The 21,542-nt window shown below is 48.3% G+C and overlaps 3 protein-coding genes across 5 annotated transcripts in view; 1 reads left to right on the top strand and 2 right to left on the bottom strand.

The window, feature by feature from the left end:
- The first annotated feature begins 4,484 nt into the window (after nt 1–4,484).
- Nucleotides 4,485–17,542, top strand: atp2a1l (ATPase sarcoplasmic/endoplasmic reticulum Ca2+ transporting 1, like). The gene is made up of 23 exons (XM_079757145.1): nt 4,485–4,709; nt 5,927–5,944; nt 6,200–6,282; nt 7,340–7,444; nt 7,840–7,978; nt 9,115–9,195; nt 9,344–9,429; nt 9,877–10,174; nt 10,270–10,436; nt 10,717–10,805; nt 10,995–11,097; nt 11,438–11,569; nt 12,001–12,117; nt 12,297–12,515; nt 12,638–12,749; nt 12,901–13,124; nt 13,355–13,575; nt 14,729–14,931; nt 15,246–15,331; nt 15,655–15,788; nt 16,112–16,229; nt 16,831–16,948; nt 17,319–17,542. Exons 1-23 carry the CDS (start codon nt 4,592–4,594, stop codon nt 17,339–17,341), a joined length of 2,994 nt encoding a protein of 997 aa, XP_079613271.1. The 5' UTR covers nt 4,485–4,591; the 3' UTR covers nt 17,342–17,542.
- LOC307090479 (sulfotransferase 1C2-like) lies at nt 17,472–21,063 on the bottom strand. Its single transcript, XM_079757146.1, has 7 exons — nt 20,607–21,063; nt 19,323–19,451; nt 19,030–19,127; nt 18,773–18,899; nt 18,406–18,500; nt 18,132–18,312; nt 17,472–18,017 (listed from the first exon to the last, which is right to left on the bottom strand). Exons 1-7 carry the CDS (start codon nt 20,791–20,793, stop codon nt 17,905–17,907), a joined length of 930 nt encoding a protein of 309 aa, XP_079613272.1. The 5' UTR covers nt 20,794–21,063; the 3' UTR covers nt 17,472–17,904.
- A 32-nt stretch (nt 21,064–21,095) lies between these two features.
- Nucleotides 21,096–21,542, bottom strand: part of LOC307090480 (sulfotransferase 1C2-like) — a 4,808-nt gene continuing 4,361 nt past the window's right edge. Inside the window, exon 7 of one of the 3 annotated variants that reach the window (XM_079757149.1) lies at nt 21,096–21,465. In XM_079757149.1, coding sequence (XP_079613275.1) covers nt 21,353–21,465 — 113 coding nt within the window. In that variant the 3' untranslated portion in view covers nt 21,096–21,352. The remainder of the gene's footprint in view (nt 21,466–21,542) is intronic. The other 2 variants (XM_079757148.1, XM_079757147.1) reach the window with 2 other exon arrangements.

The following is a 21,542-nucleotide window of genomic DNA, read 5'->3' as shown; positions in this document are numbered from 1 at the left end:
GGGTGTGTGTGTGGGAGTGTGTTGGTGTGAGTGACAGGGTGCACATGTTGGAGTGTGTGTGTGTGTGTGTGGTAGCTTAGCTGTGAGCGGTGAGATGAGTGAATAATGAACAGGGAGTCCCAGGATATCCTTACACCCAGCACAAGTATGTGCGTGTGTGTGTGCGTGTGTATACGAATATGCTATGTGTGTATGTGGTGGGGGTGTGGGTTGGACAGTGTGTGTGTGTGTGTGTGTGTGTGTGTGTGTGGGGGGGGGGGGGGGTTGTAGTGGGAGTGAGTCTATACTGTGTGGTTGCGTGTGTGTGTGTGTTGGAAACCCAATCCTTCTGGGATATTGAGTTAAATGTCACTGCTCTCCCTGGAGGGGGACATCCCTCCCCCCTTTTCCTCAAATCCCAGAGGTCAGGACGGCAGTAGAACAGCTGAGGACCTAAGGGAGAGGTTGGGGGGGGGGGGAGAGACAGGGTGGAGTACAGTAAGAGATGTATAAAATATATCATTATCCTGCCAGGGGTTGAAAACCTTTGATAGTTCATGCTATGGGTTTGTAGTGCAGGCGAGGGTAAGGCCAACATTGGGCTACATTTGGTTAAGATTTGTTTAAGGTATGGTCAAGATTTGAATGAGATATGATTACAATGGGTTTAATGCAAAGACTTTGAAACAGAACAGTTGTAATTTGACTTCAATTGTATTGCCTATGCATAAAATATTGCTATTGCATTAAACCAATTACATTATTCAAACATCATTTATGCATTGTAGATGTGTTCTTGAGGTATTGTGTGTAGTAATGTTTGTGTGTGTGTGTGTGTGTGTGTGTGTGTGTGTGTGTGTGTGTGAACATATATAATATAGTCTCAATGTAACAGGGAATGTGCTCTGCAGTAGGCCACGCCCCCGGCCACTATTTCTGCTATACGCGCCTCATGGTCAGAGGTCACGGGCAGTACATGCAGGCACTTGGTTCCAAAATATGCTCCTTTTTTAGTCCTGTCGGTGTGTCTTTGTGTTTAGAGTGCCCGTGTGTGTGTGTTCAAATTAATGTAGATTCATATTCTTAATTGGTCCAATCGGTTCTAAGAACCCATGCAACCGAAATCTGCCTGCAATTGTACCCTTTCCTTTTCAATATGGGTCACCGACCCAATAAGTGTGGAGTAAATCCTCCTTTGTGTGTGACCACCTCAATGTGTGTGTGCGTCTGTGTGTGTGTGTGTGTGTGTGTGTATGTGATGTTTGGGGACACCTGGCTTAGACGGTGGCCACCTGTCATTTTATTGATTAGTGACAGCTTCTGGATGCTTCTTTTAGTGTTCAGCAAACAGACAGCAAATCATCGGCTCTGGGGAGAACGGCTCCCCACCGTTATCCCCGCAAGAAAGGTTGTTGAAAGGGCGACCCTGAACATTTAGACTCCTCAACAAGTGCTAATACATCAGATTATACCGGCCACTTGGTGGTATGTGTCCCGGTAGTTTGGTGGTAGTCTCACAGTATATGGGTGTCTGGCAGATACATTTTTCTCTCACCTGTGGCCACTCAGTGTGCTTAACAATTATTAGATGACATTCACCCATTTACTGTATACCAAAATTTATAGACAACCATGCATGGCAACCGGCAGCTAGCCGGAAGCAGTTAGTGTTATGTGTCTTGCTCAGGGACAACTCAACACTTACATAAGAGATGGGATCAAACTAGCAACCTTACTGCCGCCATTTGTGGCAGTTGGGTGGTAGTGTGGTGGTAGTGTGGTGGTAGTGTGGTGGTAGTGTGGTGGTAGTGTGGTGGTAGTGTGGTGGTAGTGTGGTGGTAGTGTGGTGGTAGTGTGGTAGTAGTGTGGTGGTAGTGTGGTGGTAGTGTGGTGGTAGTGTGGTGGTAGTAGTTTGGTGGTAGTAGTGTGGTGGTAGTGTGGTGGTAGTGTGGTGGTAGTGTGGTGGTAGTGTGGTGGTAGTAGTGTGGTGGTAGTGCGGTGGTAGTGTGGTGGTAGTGTGGTAGTAGTGTGGTGGTAGTGTGGTGGTAGTGTGGTGGTAGTGTGGTGGTAGTGTGGTGGTAGTGTGGTGGTAGTGTGGTGGTAGTGCGGTGGTAGTGTGGTAGTAGTGCGGTGGTAGTGTGGAGGTGGTAGTGTGGTGGTGGTAGTGTGGTGGTAGTCTGGTGGTAGTGTGGAGGTGGTAGTGTGGTGGTAGTGCGGTGGTAGTAGTGTGGTGGTAGTGTGGAGGTGGTAGTGTGGTGGTAGTGTGGAGGTGGTAGTGTGGTGGTAGTGTGGTGGTAGTGTGGAGGTGGTAGTGTGGTGGTAGTGTGGTGGTAGTGTGGTGGTGGTAGTGTGGTGGTAGTGTGGTGGTAGTGTGGAGGTGGTAGTGTGGTGGTAGTGTGGTGGTAGTGTGGTGGTGGTAGTGTGGTGGTAGTGTGGTGGTGGTAGTGTGGTGGTAGTGTGGTGGTGGTAGTGTGGTGGTAGTGTGGTGGTGGTAGTGTGGTGGTAGTGTGGTGGTGGTAGTGTGGTGGTAGTGTGGTGATAATAGTGTGGTGGTAGTGTGGTGATAATAGTGTGGTGGTGGCAGTGTGGTGATAATAGTGTGGTGGTGGTAGTGTGGTGGTGGCAGTGTAGTTGTAATATTGTGGTGGTACCGTGGTTTAGGCAGTGTGGTGGTAATAGTGGCATTAGCATTATACTAGTACTACTATAATAGGAGTCTTTATACATTCAGACATTTTATCAAATTTAGATCAAACCATGGTGGAGTCTGTTACAAAACCTAAACACGATTCCCATGTATAAATGATGTGTGTTCCATAATTTCATATTCAAGTTTAGTCGATTTTTATTTGCTTATCCGTTAACAGTAACAGCAACATTCTCAAAGGGCCTCACAGGCCGTCATAGCCCCCCAAAGAGTAAGGAAAACCTTTTAATTATCAAGGAAGAAACCTTGAGGAGGAACGCAGTAAGAGGGATCCATCCTTCCAGGGACAGTTAAAATTGCATGGAGCCATTATTGACATACTGAAAAACAAGCAAAACTGTTTGGTTAAATAATGGGTTTAATAGTGTTGAATAAAGCAGAATATTATTATTGACTATACAATACGGTATGTAAATCTGTAAATATAAATATAACTAAAACATAATGTCCAGTGTATCTTGTGTTTCTGATCACAAGGTGAACACAGCAGCACGTCCCATGTGTGCTTGGGATGGGGATGGGATGGTGTTGTCGTGGAAACGCTCTGCTGCCTACTTACACCTGCAGGACAGGAGATGTCAATCAAACGAGAAAGGTGTGATATTGACATCATCAAATGAGCAGAACACAAGATAAGCCACTTGTTAACCGGCTCTATTCTGAAGAACAAGTTGATGTCAGATGAGATGGCTCTCTGCCTCCACCAGTGCCTCATCAACAAAGGAAATACAGTGTGATTCCCCCCTCGCTCTCCCTCTCTCTCTCTCTCTCTCTCTCTCTCTCTCTCTCTCTCTCTCTCTAAGTAGCTACATGGTGACACGTTCTTAATGGCCTGACTCTCATTCCTCTCCTCTCCTCCTGTTCGCTCCATTCCCCCTCGCATCACACCAGCACTTACCGCCTATCCAACCTTTCATTCTCCTCCTCTCCTCCTCATCTCACACCAGTCCTAACCCCTTTTCCTCCTCCTCTCCTCCTCCTCCTTCTCTCAGACCAGTCCTGACCCCTTCTCCTCCAGTCCTTACCATCGCCCTGTCTCCTCTCCTACCAGCACTAAGTAGCGTTTCTAATAGCTTTGGGAACCCACTTCCTGTGAGTTAGGACGTGGGTTCCCTGGTGCTAGGGGGCAGGGTGACCTGCAGGACTACACACACTGACTCTCTGGCCCAGGCGGTCTGACCATGTAGAACAGCTCCTATTCTCTCTCTTACTATCTCCTCAGCAGTAACCAGTTGAAGCCACAGCTCAACCCCCTCCTCTCCCTCAAACTTCTGTCTCTCTCTCTCTCTCTCTCACCTTCTCCCTCCCTCTCTTTCTCTTCCACTCTCCCTTCTTCTCGCTCTTGCCCGCCCTCTCTCTCCCTTGCTCTCTCTCTATCCCTCCCCCCCACCTTCTCCTTATTCCACTGACCATGCATGTTCCAAAAACAGATCTAATTTTCATCCACGCCGTCGCCCCCTCCCCTCCTTCTCCCCTTCCCCCCCAGACCCTGACCTCCCCCCCCCGACCCCAAAACACCCTCCCCACCTCCCCACCCCTCCTCCCCACCCCTCACCTCCTGTCCCAACGCAGGCCCATGTTCTTAGTTTCTGCCCTAGTGGACCCCCCCACTGCCCACCTCCTCCCTATGTCTCCCATGCTGGTATGTTGCCGGTGGGGGGTGGGGTTGGGTGGGGGTAGGGTGGGCGGACCCTCGAGGCGGTCCTCCACCAATGACACCAACCCCTAGTAGTACTTAAGGGGTATATAACCTGCAGCTGGCATCAACCAAATCGCTCTTTCTATTCGTCCAGCACAGTGGAGGGTGCCACGCTATAAAGGAAAGGGTGGAGGACCAAGGGCACAGCAAAGAGACCAGAGCAGCAGAGGAGCAAGGATAGACAACAGCTTTCTCGTCTATCCGCCATGGAGAACGCACACTCCAAGACCCCGGCCGAGTGCCTCACCTTCTTTGGGTCGAACGAGGTTACCGGCCTGACCCCAGACCAGTTCAAGAAGAACTTGGCCAAGTATGGCCACAACGGTGAGGCGGCCAAGCATGGTGTTTGGGGGCGGGGGGGGATGGATGGATGGAGGAAGGGGGGGAGGGGGGTTGGGGGTGCACGAGGTGAGGAGATAGGTGGAGGTGTTGGTGGACAAAGAACAAGAGAAAGAAACGGATAGGCCTGAGTTGTTGGTCGTCGTGGTGTACAACACCGTTGAAGCTCACGCTGCGGTGGTGTCGTCAGGGTTAACTCCTCTAGGAAGAGGAGGTGCTAGAGGCGGGAGGTGTTAGAGGCAGGAAGTACAAGTGGAGTAAGCAGGAGGTGCTGGAGGAGATAGCAACCGGTGTTGGTAGCAGGAGGAGTTGCAGGAGGTGCGAGGAGAGCTAGCAGGAGGTGCGAGAGGAGCGTTTTTAGCAGCGAGTCCAGCAGCTGGCCTGGGTGCAGATACCTCCAGCAGCTTTGAGAATCTATTTAAGGACGAACAGAGAAGACGAGCAGAGAGCGGAACAGCTGATGGCTCAAGAAGCTTCACGGGTGAGGAGGGAGGGAGGGAGGGAGGGAGGGAGGGAGGCAGGCCTAGTGGGGAGCAGGATCGTTTGAGGGCAGCCAATCACATCAGAGCTCCTTAGATGGCCGACATGCTGGCGATGTAGGGGGCCACAGTGGATCGATAGCTGGCTAACATGCTCTGAGCTACACGAAAGGCCTTGTTACGCAATGGCATGAAACATTTAGCAGTAACTTCACTGCTTTGGTAGCATGGTGTGCATTGTCACAATGTGGTAACATCACTGTGGTTGCAGGGTGTTCGCTATTACAATGGAGTCACTTTACTGTGGTAGAATAGTGTCTACTATCACAACATGCATAGTCTTAATGAAGAAGGGCAGCTAATGTCTTCCTCATGTCAGACTGAATCTTGAGGTAGCTCAGGGTCTTTCGTGCTAAAGCATTGGCATATCTATGCTCATTGTGCAGGTACATTCTGTTTCAATTCCACGTAAACACACGGAATGTGTTTAAAATCACTTAACGATTCATCAGACAATTGTACCCTTTTCAATTCACATCAGAACCATTGAAAAATCGAGAAAAGAAACTGATTGTACATCTAAGTGCTAATGTGTGGTTAGGAATTTACAATGACTTTATCTTTGTATATATATACAACATATGCTAACCTGTTTCTCTCTCTCTCTCTCTCTCTCTCTCTCTCTCTCTCTCTCCCTCTCTCTCTTTCTTCATCGGACTACAGAGCTTCCCGCTGAGGAGGGTAAGTCTTAATTGTCATCACTTGGAAAATATACACAGATACACAGACAAGCACACAGACAAGGAGGCATACTCACAGACATGCTCTGACTGTCAGACAGACACACACAGAGACAGACCTTTTAATACCACTTGATGAACAGATTCTAATCTAACCTGTCCGATGCACACATACACACCTCTCTCTGTATCTTATGCTCTGTTATTGCCGTGGTGACCTGTATTGTAACCACGGTAACCCCTCCTCCTCCTTAAGGTAAGAGTGTCTGGGAGCTCATCTATGAGCAGTTTGAGGACCTCCTCGTCAGGATCCTGCTGCTGGCCGCCTGCATTTCATTCGTGAGTACAGGTTCCTCCCGTACACCTTCTCTGATCACCGACCTGAACACTCAAGACTCAACCCTCTCTTTTAGACACTCAGCATGATGAAGGCAGTTTGTTCAAACCGTCTCTGCAGGATATCGGCTGTCCAGCACCCCCCCCCCCCCCCCACACACACACACACACACACACACACACACACGCACACGCACAAACACACACACACACACACACACACACGTCTGTCCTTGCTGTCATGTCACACTGTCAAACAACATCTCAGAATCCTCACACACACACACACACACACTCTCTCACATACTCACGGTGTTTAGAAGCACGGTAAGGTGGGGGTAAGAGGTGTATTCATTTCAGCATGGCCTGAAATGGCAGCTGTACGCTTGGCCTTAGAAGGAGAAGGCCCAGGCAGGGGGTCAGGGGCTTTGTGGGGGGCTGCAGGGTGGAGTCGGTGGGCAGTGGGGTAGTGGGGGGAGGGCTGCAGGGTGGAGGTTGGGGGCTATAGGGTGGTTGGGGGCTCCAGGGCGGAGGTGGGGGTGGATGGTGGGGTCGTAGGGTGGAGCTGGTGGTGGAGGTGGGGGGCTCCAGGGTGGAGGTTGGGGTGGATGGTGGGGGTGTAGGGTGGAGCTGGTGGTGGAGGTGGGGGGCTGTAGGGTGGTGGAGGTGGAGGGTTGCGGGGGCTTTAAGGGGGTGACATACTATTTTAAGAAAGGCCTCTTGCAGGAGATGGAAACCCAATCCTTGCAGAAAGGTCAGGGGTCAGGACAGGAGGGGTGGAAGGAGTCTTGCAGAGGCTTGTGGGTAATATTTAGGGGGCTTACGCAATCAGTCTGTAGTTTATGGAGGCAGTATCATGTTTATAATGTGGGGTCTTCTGACAGCAACAGCCATAACTCGGTGGTCCTCTGAACACCTCTGTCATGTTCTAAACCCCCCCTCATCCTGACCTTCCTTAACCCCTATAGAGAGAGAGAGAGAGCATGTCACCACACACACTCACACTCACACCCAGGCCATCACTGTTGTCCTGTGTTCTAATGGGCCGATCTTCCTCCAGGTGCTGGCCTGGTTTGAGGAAGGCGAGGAGACCGTCACCGCCTTCGTGGAGCCCTTTGTCATCCTCCTCATCCTCATCGCTAACGCCATTGTCGGCGTGTGGCAGGTGGGTCACCGTGACTATCACTGTCACGTGACATATGAACACACAAAAACACCAGCGATGAGACGTCACAAACATGTGATGTTGCTTTCAAATCAACAACAACAACAGGCGGCAGATAGACTTGTGAAATATCCCAACACGTGCCCACAGACCAGTAACTCATCAGAGTACACTCAGTTTACACGCAGTAGTAGAGTAGTGGAGTAAAGAGGAAATCTTAGCTCAGATCAATATGCTGTGTTCAGGCAATGATGCCCATTCACTAAACATATGTTATGTTTGCATATGTCTCTAAACAACATATGTAGAGTCTTAAACGCTGGCTGCCAGGATCTCTGCTGCTTTACACTCCGTTGCTTAGCCCTGTGTGTGTGTGTGTGTGTGTGTGTCTGCAGGAACGTAATGCTGAGGACGCTATTGAGGCCCTGAAGGAGTATGAGCCCGAGATGGGCAAGGTCTACCGCTCCGACAGGAAGAGCGTGCAGATGATCAAGGCCAGAGAGATCGTCCCCGGTGACATCGTTGAGGTGTCCGGTAAGTCCTGTTCTCGAAAAGTTCTCCGGGTTCTTTAGTGAAGCTCACGCATCACTAAAGAATAACATAATATCTTTAGTTAAAATGTTCAACTTTAGTTGTGGCCATAATTGCAGTTTCAGTCTCAAAGGGCTTCACAGGCCACATAATATGAAACCTACTAACCATAAAACCTCTAAAGGTCAAGGAGAACCCCCCCCCCCCTTTATTATCAAACCTTTAGAAGGAACACAGAAGCCCTGCCAATGACATGTAGGAGTGCAATGGGTGCCATGATGGGGTTTCCTCTGCAATCTTTGATCTTCTCAAACCGTTGGGTTGAACCATAAAGATGTTCTAGATAAACTCAAGATAATATCTTAATAAACTAGATAAAGATCTTCTAGATAAACTCATTGTGAAACCCCGTCCTTATCAGTTAGAAACAAACAGTATCTTATAGAGAACAGAGGGAACATATGAGATGTCTGTTAAGTGCTTCAGTCTGGTTGCTGTCCAGTCTGACCTTCAGACGGCCAGTGAAGGTCACACAACGGTTCAAAGAGCCGAGAGAAGCGCATCCGTCACTGAGCCGCTAAGACTTTGGCTGTAAATAAAGTGTTGTGAAACGCTCTGTAAGTCAAGATGTTTGTGTCCTTTGGACAGGAAGTCTATAAAAGGAAGTGGTGGCAAGAGCACTTGCTGAGTGAAGGAAAACAATATCTTGAGTATAAATACCCCCAGCGGCCCCTCCCTTCTCAGCCACTCGTGTCCATTTATCAACTTCCACCTGTTGTCCCTCGTTCCCCGCTGGCACCGCCCCTTCACTCTCGCTTGATTGGCTGCCACACGTGTCAGTAGGGGCGCCACCCTGGTCTGGAATCCCGGGGTTCACTTTCAAAGTGAAAGCCTCTCACTCAGAATTAGATTTATTTTAGTGTTTTCTAAAGTAAAATAAATAAATAAAATTCAGAAATATCCATGAATAACTTCTTCCTGATAGGGAATAATAACTATTTCAAATACATTGTAATGTTTTATAGTGGTATACTAAAATTTTTTTTAAAAATAATGTTTAGCAGAAGATGTAATCATTTTGCAGAGCTACTGAATGAATGCGTTTTAATATTTCTGAATTTACCATCCCTCTCCTCCAGTTGGTGACAAGGTCCCCGCTGATATCAGGCTTGTGTGCATCAAGTCCACCACCCTGCGTGTTGACCAGTCCATCCTTACCGGTAGGTCACCTAACCCTGATCAAAACCTGCCTGTCCACCCGTCTATTCAAACCACACTCTTCAATGGGTCACAGAGAGACTCTGGTTTATCTGTGGTTGTTTATCTGTGGTTGTTTACCTCTGGTTGTTTACCTGTGTGTCCCCTCAGGTGAGTCCGTCAGTGTGATCAAGCACACAGAGGCCGTCCCCGACCTGAGAGCTGTCAACCAGGACAAGAAGAACATGCTTTTCTCTGTAAGCAACCTCCTCAGCACGCGTCCCACATCCACAACAATACATAATGGTTAGAGTATGTTTATAGTCACCAGTAGGAAACCAGAGAGTTAAAAAAAATATATACACATACAAAAACCATAGATAAACATACGTTTATGCTGACACACACAGCAGGGACAGAAAATAAGATATTACCCAAAGTGTTGTAAAATTGCCCTGAATTTTATTCCAAAAGGCCCCCAAATGTATTACATGGAGGGCAAAATGAGCCCTACTTAAAAAGAGTAAATCCCCTTCCAATTGACATACGTGTATAGAAGGTGTTCCAAATAGTATTGTTACGATGGAGAAGAGAGGGAACTCCTGAGTCCTTCTGTTCTCCGGGTCATAATGTTGGAAGAACCTTCAAACTGCGAGCAGCTTTCAGGACCGCCCCTCACCCTCCTGCTCCCGGTTCCTCCACAGGGCACCAACATCGCCGCCGGCAAGGCTATCGGAATTGCCGTGTACACCGGTGTGAACACTGAGATCGGTAAAATCCGTGACCAGATGGCTGCCACCGAGCAGGAGAAGACCCCCCTCCAGGCCAAGCTTGACGAGTTCGGCGAGCAGCTGTCCAAGGTCATCACCCTCATTTGCATCGCCGTGTGGGCCATCAACATTGGCCACTTCAACGACCCCGTCCACGGAGGCTCCTGGATCCGCGGTGCCGTCTACTACTTCAAGATCGCTGTGGCTCTGGCCGTGGCTGCCATCCCCGAGGGTGAGCCCCCCCCGCCCTCCGCTGTGTCAGAACCCCCACCACCCTGTGAAGGACTAGCTGTCTGATCGCTCCCTTCTCGCTGCTCTCCTCCCCAGGTCTGCCCGCTGTCATCACCACCTGCCTTGCTCTGGGAACCCGCCGCATGGCCAAGAAGAACGCCATCGTCAGGTCCCTGCCCTCTGTGGAGACTCTTGGCTGCACCTCTGTCATCTGCTCCGACAAGACCGGCACCCTCACCACCAACCAGATGTGTGTGACCAAGGTGGGTGCCGTTGTTCAGACCAGCCGGTAACGGTGGGAGCTGGAAACCCCCGTGGGTGTCATAAAGGGTACTTAGTCTCGGTCATGCAGCTGCTTTGAATTCTTGAGAAATTAGAACATTCCCTTTTGCGTTCTGGAGAGATAAATAAAAGTGTTCTCCTTTGGGTTCTGGAGAGTTGTGGAGACTTTGGATTACCATGCATCTAAAGTCTGGTGGTAGACAAGCTCAAATCTGTTGGTTTCTGGAGAACTAAAAACTTTATGTGCTCTTTAACTCACAGATGTTCATCATCAAGAACGTTGAGGGCGATCACGTCAACCTTGATGCCTTTGACATCTCTGGATCCAAGTACACACCCGAGGGCGAAGTGTAAGTTCCACGGCCCCAGTGTACTTGTCATCGCGGTGATGTTGAATATGTTGTCATAGTGGTGATTGACATGCTGTCATGGTGATGTTGGATACGTTTCTGTGATGTTTGACTTGTTGTCACATTGATGTTTTTTACATGTCACGGTGAGGTACTGTCATTGATCTTATATTCCCCCCCCCCCTCCAGCTCCCAGGGTGGCGCCAAAACCAACTGCAGTTCCCACGATGGCCTGGTGGAGCTGGCCACCATCTGCGCTCTCTGCAACGACTCCTCTCTGGATTACAACGAGGTAAACAGTTCCCCCCGAAACCTCTCAGACCTAATCTCAGACTACACCACCACCAACATCCCAGACTTAATCTCAGACCACTCCATCAATGACACCACCACCAACATCCCAGACTACTAATCAGACTACACCGCCACCAACACGACCACCAAATTCTCAGACTACACCATCGCCAACACCACCACCAATTCTCAGACTATATCTAACGCTACACCACCAACATCTCAGACTACTAGACACAATATAAAAATATGTTCAATTTGTGACAGCGTTTGAAGTTAGGACCTAATAGAAGGAGTTGGTGTTCTAATGTGGTTGTGCTCTCCTCTCTGTTCTCCAGTCTAAGAAGATCTTTGAGAAGGTCGGTGAGGCCACTGAGACTGCCCTTTGCTGCCTGGTTGAGAAGATGAACGTGTTCAACTCCAACGTGAAGAACCTGTCCTTTATCGAGCGGGCCAACGCCTGCTGCACCGTACGTAACATCATCTACTTTGTCATTATCATCATTACCCCTCATCTGCTACAGGGAGAATTTTTTAACATTACATGAGCATTTCCAGATTGTAATCTGTTAGATGTTAGCCTCGAAATATTCTGCACCTGAACTGGGTCGCAATCATTCTTCTAGACATCTCTAGGTAACACATATCAGAGCCCGTACTGGCAGTAGCAGAGCTACTCGGGGGAGGGGGGGGGGTCTTGGTAAAAACGATTTGGTCTATGAATTAAGGCAAAAGGATAAAGGATTTAACAAGATAATTCCCAGACGGGAAATTCCGGTCTGAGAAAATTATACTAATATAATTTACAATACTAAATGCATGACATTCAAATGTAACTAAAATCTGATCAGTTTAATCAAGAGTTGGATAACCATCATTTGGTGTTGTTTGGTTTGATCAGGTTGTCAAGCAGCTGATGATGAAGAAATTCACCCTGGAGTTCTCCCGTGACAGGAAGTCAATGTCCGTGTACTGCACACCCGGCAAGGGAGACGGTGGTGCCAAGATGTTCGTGAAGGTGAGCTTTCAGTCTACGATATAGAAAGGTTAAATTACTAATTCAACTTGTTAAAAGACATTTGACATTGGTGTTATAACAGTCAAAAGCAACAACAACAGCATGAAAAATAACCCATGGTTATTTGTTAAAACGATGGTGTTTAAATGCGTGTCCATGTCTCTTCATCGCTCCAATAGGGTGCCCCAGAGGGTGTGATTGACAGATGCACATACGTTAGAGTCGGAACAACCCGCGTGCCCCTGACCGACGCCATCAAGGACAAGATCCTGGCCGTGATCAAGGACTGGGGAACCGGTCGCGATACCCTGCGTTGCCTGGCCCTGGCCACATGCGACAACCCCATGAAACCCGAGGAGATGAAGCTGGAGGACTCTACCAAATTCGCCGAATACGAGGTGAGAGGCGTCCACGCACACACACACATTCAAACACACATGCATGCGCACACCCATGAGAAGAGGATGCGTGGAAGCCAGCTTCTAACTCTTGCTCTCCCGTCCGCTTCCCCCCTTCCCAGTCTGACCTGACCTTCATCGGATGCGTTGGCATGCTGGATCCCCCCCGCAAGGAGGTCAGTGGCTCCATCCAACTGTGCAGAGATGCTGGAATCCGTGTCATCATGATCACCGGTAAGTCACTGTCACCTCCGATGCCCTCCACTTAGATCCAATAAGAGCCACTTAGATCCGATAAGATCCACTTAAATCCAATGAGATCCACTTAGATCTGGCACCTACCTGCTCTTCGCCATGCCCTGACTCTCCCTCTCCTCCCCGTCAGGCGACAACAAGGGAACCGCCATCGCCATCTGCCGTCGTATTGGCATCTTCGCCGAGGATGAGGATGTGACCGGAAAGGCCTACACCGGCCGCGAGTTTGACGACCTGCCCATCTCTGAGCAAGCCGAGGCCGTAGTCAGAGCCAGCTGCTTCGCCCGTGTTGAGCCCTCCCACAAGTCCAAGATTGTTGAGTTCCTCCAGGCTCACGATGACATCACCGCCATGGTGAGCACCTGCCATCAGTTGATGCGTAAAAATGACATCTTACACCTTCAGTTGCTCCCTTGCTAGTTGCTGAGGGATGAGGTGTGATGTTGGGGGCAACTTCGGCCAACGTTCCATGGTTGGGTGTTAGAACCTGAGGAACAACTGTTGGTTGTGTGAGGTGATCCACAGTTGATAACCCTGTTGTCCTCTTCTTCCTCCCACACCACCTCCATCACCTCCTCCTCCAGACCGGTGATGGTGTGAACGATGCCCCCGCCCTGAAGAAGGCGGAGATCGGTATCGCCATGGGCTCTGGCACCGCCGTTGCCAAGTCTGCCTCTGAGATGGTCCTCGCTGACGACAACTTCTCCTCCATTGTGGCCGCCGTTGAGGAGGGCCGCGCTATCTACAACAACATGAAGCAGTTCATCCGCTACCTCATCTCCTCCAACGTTGGTGAGGTCGTCTGGTGAGTGGCCATTATGGAAACTAGCTGTTCTACACGCTAGCCCACCAGCCTTCCCTCGATGTTAGCTGTCTACAATCTAACCCTGGTCTCTGTCTCTCAAGTATATTAGCTACAGGCTAACCCTGGTCTCTGTCCCTCAAATAGATTAGCTACAGGCTAAACCTGTTTTTTTGTCCCTCAAATATTTTAGCTACAGGCTAACCCTGGTCTCTGTCTCTCCAGTATATTAGCTACAGGCTAACCCTGGTCTCTGTCCCTCAAATATATTAGCTACAGGCTAACCCTGGTCTCTCCAGTATATTAGCTACAGGCTTACCCTGGTCTCTCCAGTATATTAGCTACAGGCTAACCCTGGTCGCTGTCTCTCTAGTATATTAGCTATAGCTACACGCCAACACTGGTCTCTGTGTCTCCAGTATATTAGCTACTGGCTAACCCTAGTCTCTAGTATATTAGCTACAGGGTAACCCTGGTCTCTCCAGTATATTAGCTACAGGCTTACCCCAGTCTCTGCCTCTAGTATATTAGCTACAGGCTAACCCTGGTCGCTGTCAGTCCAGTATATTAGCTACAGGCTAACCCTGGTCTCTCCAGTATATTAGCTACAGGCTAACCCTGGTCACTGTCAGTCCAGTATATTAGCTACAGGCTAACCCTGGTCTCTGTCAGTCCAGTATTTTAGCTAAAGGCTAACCCTGGTCTCTCCTGTATATTAGCTACAGGCTAACCCTGGTCGCTGTCAGTCCAGTATATTAGCTACAGGCTGACCCTGGTCTCTTGTCAGTCCAGTATATTAGCTACAGGCTAACCCTAGTCTCTCCAGTATATTAGCTACAGGCTAACCCCAGTCTCTGCCTCTAGTATATTAGCTACAGGCTAACCCTGGTCACTGTCAGTCCAGTATATTAGCTACAGGTTAACCCTGGTGTCTCCAGTATATTAGCTAAAGGCCAACCCTTGTGTCTCCAGTATATTAGCTAAAGGCTAACTTTGGTCTCTCCAGTATATTAGCTACAGGCTAACCCTGGTGTTTCCAGTATATTAGCTACAGGGTAACCCTGGTCTCTCCAGTATATTAGCTACAGGCTAACCCTGGTCGCTGTCAGTCCAGTATATTAGCTACAAGCTAACCCTGCTGTCTGTCTCTCTACAGTATCTTCCTGACAGCTGCCCTCGGTCTCCCCGAGGCCCTGATCCCCGTCCAGCTTCTGTGGGTCAACCTGGTGACTGACGGTCTGCCCGCCACCGCTCTGGGCTTCAACCCCCCCGACCTGGACATCATGGGCAGAGCCCCCCGTTCCCCCAAAGAGCCCCTGATCTCCGGATGGCTGTTCTTCAGATATATGGCTATTGGCGGTGAGTAGGGTCACACAGTCCTCAGCCCAGCCAGTAGGGGCACCAGGTTCAACCAATCCAAACACTTGAATTTATTGTTCTTCTTGTCTTGACACACACAGCTCATAGGAAGTAAAATCACGGGAATTGTGTTTGGGTAGGCCAGACATGTGATGATAGATACTCATGACCTTCTCTCAGCCTTATTTCCGCTGAACAATGATAAAAAATCTTTCTGTCCTCACCCCCTCTGGTGGCTGTTGCAAGTCAGTGCAGCCAAAGTCAGTGGTGCGACTTCACTGTTGTAATCAGGATTCGCGTGCTTCCCCCCGTAGCATATGTTGGTGCTGCTACCGTTGGCGCTGCTGGTTGGTGGTTCATCTACGATACCACCGGCCCCGGACTCACTTACTACCAGCTGGTCAGTACATCCTGTCTGTCTGTCATCATTTCCTGTCTGTCAGCCTGTCCATCCCCCAATACTTCCTGTCTGTCTGCCAGCACTACCTGTGTGTCTGTCAGTTCTTCCTGTCTGTCTAATATTACTTCCTGTCGGTATATCTGTCAGTATGTCCTGTCTGTCTGTCTATATTTCCTGTCTGTCTGGCACCACCTCCTGTCCGTCCGTCTGTCTGTGTCTCTGTGTGTGTTTGTGTTTGTGTGTGTGTTTGTCTCTGTTAGTGTGTCTGACCGTCTGTTTCTCTGTCCAGCAAGTGCTAAACATATGTGTGTGTGTTTTTCTAGTCCCACTTCATGCAGTGCCACGACGAGAACCCCGACTTCGAGGGCATTAACTGCCACATCTTTGAGGCCTCTCACCCCATGACCATGGCCCTGTCTGTCCTTGTCACCATTGAGATGTGCAACGCCCTCAACAGGTACACACAAACACACACACACGCACACACACACAGACATGCACAAACACATAAAAACCCACACCTCCACACACACAGACACACACAAACACACATACACAGGCATACACAAACACACACACACAGACCCACAGACACACACACACACACACACACAAACAAACAAACAAACAAACAAACAAACAAACACACCTACACAGGCAAACACACAAAACCACTCGAACACACTTACACACAAACACATACACAAACACTTACAATAATTCTAACCTGTCTCTCTTTCTCTCTCTCTCTGTTTCTCTGTCTGTCTGTATGTCTACCAGCTTGTCTGAGAACCAGTCTCTGCTGCGTATGCCCCCATGGAGCAACTTCTGGCTGCTGTCCGCCATGACCCTGTCCATGTCCCTCCACTTCATGATCATCTACGTCGACCCCCTGCCCGTAAGTCACATGACCTCCTACCACGTCCCCTTCAATCTCCTCTCCTGTCATTCTCTCCTCTCCTCTCGTTCTCTCCTCTCCTCTCCTCTTGTTCTCTCCTCTTCTCTCCTCTGCTCTCGTACCCTCCTCTCCTCTCCTCACCCCTCCCCTCTCCTCTCCTCTCCTCTCCTCTCCTTCTCTCCTCTTCTCTCCTCTGCTCTCGTACTCTCCTCTTCTCTCCTCTCCCCTCCCCTCTCCTCTCCTCTCCTCTCCTCTCCTCTCCTCTCCTCTCTTCACATTCTCATTTCCTTCAATCCTCTCCTCTCCCTTTTCGGTCCTTACCTACCCATCTATCTATCTAAATCACGGATATTGACAGTGAGTGAGTAGAGACTAGAGATAGATATATAGATGAATAGAAAGATATATAGATAGATAGATAGATAGATAGATAGATAGATAGATAGATAGATAGATAGATAGATAGATAGATAGATAGATAGATAGATAGATAGATAGACAGACAGACATTTGGATAATAAGATTGAAAGATAGTAAAGATGGATAGGATGAGAGAGAGAGGCAGATAGAACTGTTGTCTGATGGCATGTCCCTTCTCCAGATGATCTTCAAGATGATCCCTCTGAGTATGGACCAGTGGATGATGGTGCTCAAGCTCTCCTTCCCTGTCATCCTCATTGATGAAGTGCTCAAGTTTGTGGCCCGCAACTACATTGAGTGTAAGTGATCCCAAACACACACACATATACACACACATACACACACACACACACACACACACACACACACACACACACACACACACACACACACACACGAGAACACACACACACACATAAAATATTATTATTATTATTATTATATTTATCAACGTTAATATTATATTTAATATGTGAAGCTAAAGCTGAAGCTGGATAACTAGCTAACCTATGCCATGGGCTAAACCGGAAGCTAAGCTACTAGCTTAGCTGAGCTAGCAGCTAAGGGAGCTTTCTGTGTTCAGGAGTGCTTGGCTCTGTGGTCATGTGACTCAGAGTTGAGCTTCAATCAGTTCAACCTTGTTCTAACTTTGCATCACTGTCTACCTAGTGGCCCCCAACCAGCAGAAGTAGAAAATTTCAAGAGAAAGAAGAGAATAGGATGAAGGAATCTGATGAAGAGAGGAGGAGGAAGACCATCAGAAGAAAAAATAAAAACAATAAAAATAAATTAAATCGATGAAATCAATTTTAGCCCATTAAATACTCAAATATTTAATATTTTATTCTCAGAAAAAAAGTATGTAATAAAAGTGATTTTTTGTTAAAGTTGGATATCCTTGACTCCTGTGTTTTTGTGTTTATCTGCCATCGTCACTCTTTCACTCACTCATTCACTGTGTCACTTACTCGCCCTATCACTCACTCACTCTATCACTCTGTCACTCAGTTTATCATTCACTCACTATCACTCACTATATTTCCCATTCATTCACAATTTCAGTCACTCACTTTAACACTATTTCACTCACTCACTGTATCACTCATTAACTATCACTGTCACTCACTCACTGTCAAACTCACTCTATCGGCCGGCCAAAGGATTTCAAATCAAAGTGTTTGGTTGCATAGTAAATCTTATATAAAAACAGATGATGGGCTGAGGGTCGTCATGGTGACACTAGCAGGGGGTCCGGTCAGATGTTGGTCCTGAAGGGGATGTTGCTGCCCTTCATCTGTATTTCATAGTCTTCATCAAACACCCTGGACTGCTCCTGGGTGAAGTGGTTGTTCCAGTCTCCGACCTCGCCTGGCAGGGAGACGGAGAGACCACCAACTTAGGATAACACAGCAGGTACCCTACCCTCATCATCATATCACATCTCATCTGTTAATAATACACAACATATATCATCCGACAGACCTTTCCTCATGAAGGGGGAGATGGACTGGTCGAACACGGGCATGGGGATGAAGGTATAGTTAACCATGGGGTTCTCCTTCATCGCCTTGAAGGACGTCAGCTCCACGATGCGGCTGATGACATCATCAGGGAGGGACTTGCCTAGGTAGCGCATGATGCGCTCCACCTCACGCCGCGGGTTCTGACAAACAACACAACAACACACACTTGAACAGGAGGGGGGGAAAGCGGGAGGAGCAAGAGAAGAGGATGTGGAGGTGAAGAAGGTACCTACCTCCTTCATGTCTTCGTAGAAGAGGTAGAGGATGTTGTTATTCTCTCGTTCCTTCCAGTAACCTTTGACATGGTCGTACCAGGACCCCCACGCCACTGGGGGTTAGCCCGAGATCACAGCCACAGGTTATTAAGGAACAGGTAGGGGTTAGACAGTACATAGACAAGTCTTTAAGGAGCAGGGAGGGGTTAGACCGTGAACACAGCCACAGGTAATTAAGGAGCAGGTAGGGGTGAGACAGTGAATACAGTGACAGGCCATTATGGAGGAGGTAGGGGTTAGACAGTTGAAACAGACACCGGTTGTTAAGGTGCAGGTGGGGGTCAGACAGCAGAAACAGACCAATAATTTAGGAGTGGATTCTCACATTTTCCCTCCATGAACTTGGGGATGTAGGAGTCCCAGGGACCAGGCTCCGGCTGGGTCTGGTTCATGCGGTCGAAGTGGAAGTAGCTGACCAGGTTGTCCTTGGCGTTGCGAGCCACGTAGATGGTCTGGGATCAGAGGAGCCACAGGTGAGGAGAGGGTGAGGAACATCTCCCCTCCACAGGGAACATCTCCAAAAGGTGCATTCACAACCACCCCAGAACACACACAGCGACAAAAAACCTTCCTTTACCTTACCTTGCATTTGTTCTTCCAGAATCCCTGAGGGACCAGCTGGAAGGGAAGGTGGGTCTTAATGACCCTTGGGGGGAACATCCCCTTCAGGAGTTCCAGACCTAGACCACATTATCATCATCATCATCATCATCAGCTCTCTTCATGATGTCAGTACACAGAATGACACACAGGAACAGAAATGTAGTTGTACAGACAGACAGACAGACTGTCAGCCATAAAGGTAGGCAGATAGGTAGCTGTCAGACTGTAAGTGAGGCAGACAGGTAGCTGAGAAGACACAGACAGGTACAGACCTGAGGGACAATGAGGAGGAGAGAAATGCTCTAAGAAGGGCATCCTGACGGCGATGGGCGCACGGCGGCAGACCTCCTGGTCTCCGTCGTTGAGCAGAAGGTCCACGATCTCCTGGGTCCACGTGGTGCCTACACACACAATAATAGAAATACCCTAATTGTGTTTAAATATACATATATATATATATATATATATATATATATATATACAATATTCTGTATATATGACATTTTTCCTCCAATATTTCTCTTTATTTATCCCTTGATACCTTGATACAATATATACGGAATATGGAGTCGCGATGACTGTTGTTACCGGTCGCAACTGTATATAACAAGTTATCGATAAAATCGCGGTATCTTATACTGTTGGTAACGCCAGAAGCGGTCCAGTCTTGACTTAAACAGCTCATACTATCACTCATGATCACATTCTCAGGGAGTGAGTTACAATCAGCCAAATTTCTTTTGCTGAAGATACAGGTTGTTAAAGGAAACCCTATTTCCACTTTTATTCGAATACAAACACAAATAGTTTTGCAGCCTCAACAAATACAGATACAAATGCAAATACTGGGCTCTATGCACATCGCTAGTACCTAGTCACTGTATATTCATAAACAACATATCTTTTTTAAACGATTCACAGGTTGCATAATAATGTAGTCTCCACTGTGTCTGTCTGTGATGTGATTGGAAGCTGGTCATGTGATCGCCTCCGATAGCCAGAGTCAAACTGAAAGCCAAACTAACTTCAGTATTTTCGTTTTCTCTCTCTCCACCCCGGATCCTGTCGTGATTCAGCACATCTATTCACACTGTTGTGCAATATATTGTTTACTCAGTAGTACATATCAGTACACAGATGTTAATGTTGTATTTCTAGGTCTGGGAATGAGCAGACAGCATGTAGAAAGAGTCAGGTCACGTAGTTACTTGAGATATCACTGCATGTAGCTCAGCTGTGGTCAGTTCATAGTTAGTATGTTGACTGTGGAAAGATTGAAGAAGTCCCTGGCTTTGTCCTTTTTTTGCCCTCTCACACCTGCCATCTGCCAAGCCTTTATTCCGTCAAAGGCTAATGTTTACAACTTGTTTATATTGAACCCCAACCCAGCAGTGAGTACAGAGTGTCTTCCTTCTTTATTTTGGCGATACATTTGAAATCGTATATTTTATTAACCTTTAATCAACCTGGCTCGATTCAATACCATGTTGCTTATGGCAATCTTTAGTTTAATCCTGTCTCCTGACAAGACTTGAGTGTGGTCTGTGATGCAGTACCTGCTTTGGGGTAGGTGGCGATGAGCAGGTCCGAGGGATGGGCCTCGAAGGCAGCGATGCTGTCCCAGTTGTCCGCGATGTGGTTCCTGAGGGGGACCCCCTGGACTGAGATCAGGGGGAACCGGCTAATGGACCCCCCTGCCTCCAGGATGGAGTCAGAGTAGGAGAGAACCCTCTTCTCTGACATGGCTTCTCTGAAAGGGGAACCACGGTGGCTCAGAGTCTAGAGCTCTGTACAGACCGCTTGGGTTGGATATCTCCTTCTGCTGTAGATCTCAGTCTTCCTCCACAATTTCTCCTTATAGTCCGTCCTATCCCTACAGCTCTGGGTGTTTTTCAGGTTCTAACGTGACCAGAAAGGGGGAGAGTTGTTTCTTTAGGTTGCAGGCAGATCCCAGACAGAGAGTTCTGGGAGCAGTGGAAGGACCGTATGTAACCCAGAACCTTCACAACACTCAACAATAGTTTTGTACGTATATTTATTAATAGCAGAGAGTCCGAGAAGGCGGGACAACATACACATTCCACAAAGGAAGTGAAAACAAAACAGCCACAGATGGAATGCATTACATCAGTCACTGTACTATGACTCATTCACCAACTATCACTATCATTCACTCACTGTCAAACTCACTCGGCCGAAGGACTTCAAATCAAATTAATTGGTTGCATAGTAAGTCTTTGTTGATCAATGAGGGTCTGAGCTGGGCTGAGGGTCGTCATGTTCACAGTAGCTGGGGGTCCGGTCAGATGTTGGTCCTGAAGGGGATGTTGCTGCCCTTCATCTGTATTTCATAGTCTTCATCAAACACCCTGGACTGCTCCTGGGTGAAGTGGTTGTTCCAGTCTCCGACCTCGCCTGGCAGGGAGACGGAGAGACCACCAACTTAGGATAACACAGCAGGTACCCTACCCTCATCATCATATCACATCTCA

Source organism: Pollachius pollachius (assembly GCF_949987615.1).
Source record: "Pollachius pollachius genome assembly, chromosome: 19".
Taxonomy (NCBI): domain Eukaryota; kingdom Metazoa; phylum Chordata; class Actinopteri; order Gadiformes; family Gadidae; genus Pollachius; species Pollachius pollachius.
Note: the sequence above shows the minus strand (reverse complement) of the source record. Positions and strands in the feature narration are given on the sequence as shown.

Excerpts from the sequence above, each read along its gene's own strand:
- atp2a1l (XM_079757145.1), top strand. The coding sequence starts at position 4,592 with ATGGAGAACGCACACTCCAAGACCCCGGCCGAGTGCCTCACCTTCTTT. Across the intron at positions 11,570-12,000 it reads GGGCCAACGCCTGCTGCACC|GTTGTCAAGCAGCTGATGAT; the intron begins GTACGTAACATC and ends TGGTTTGATCAG. Across the intron at positions 12,118-12,296 it reads GTGCCAAGATGTTCGTGAAG|GGTGCCCCAGAGGGTGTGAT; the intron begins GTGAGCTTTCAG and ends TCGCTCCAATAG.
- LOC307090479 (XM_079757146.1), bottom strand. The coding sequence starts at position 20,793 with ATGTCAGAGAAGAGGGTTCTCTCCTACTCTGACTCCATCCTGGAGGCA. Across the intron at positions 18,900-19,029 it reads TCTGGAAGAACAAATGCAAG|ACCATCTACGTGGCTCGCAA; the intron begins GTAAGGTAAAGG and ends CTCTGATCCCAG. Across the intron at positions 18,501-18,772 it reads CAAGTTCATGGAGGGAAAAT|TGGCGTGGGGGTCCTGGTAC; the intron begins GTGAGAATCCAC and ends GCTAACCCCCAG.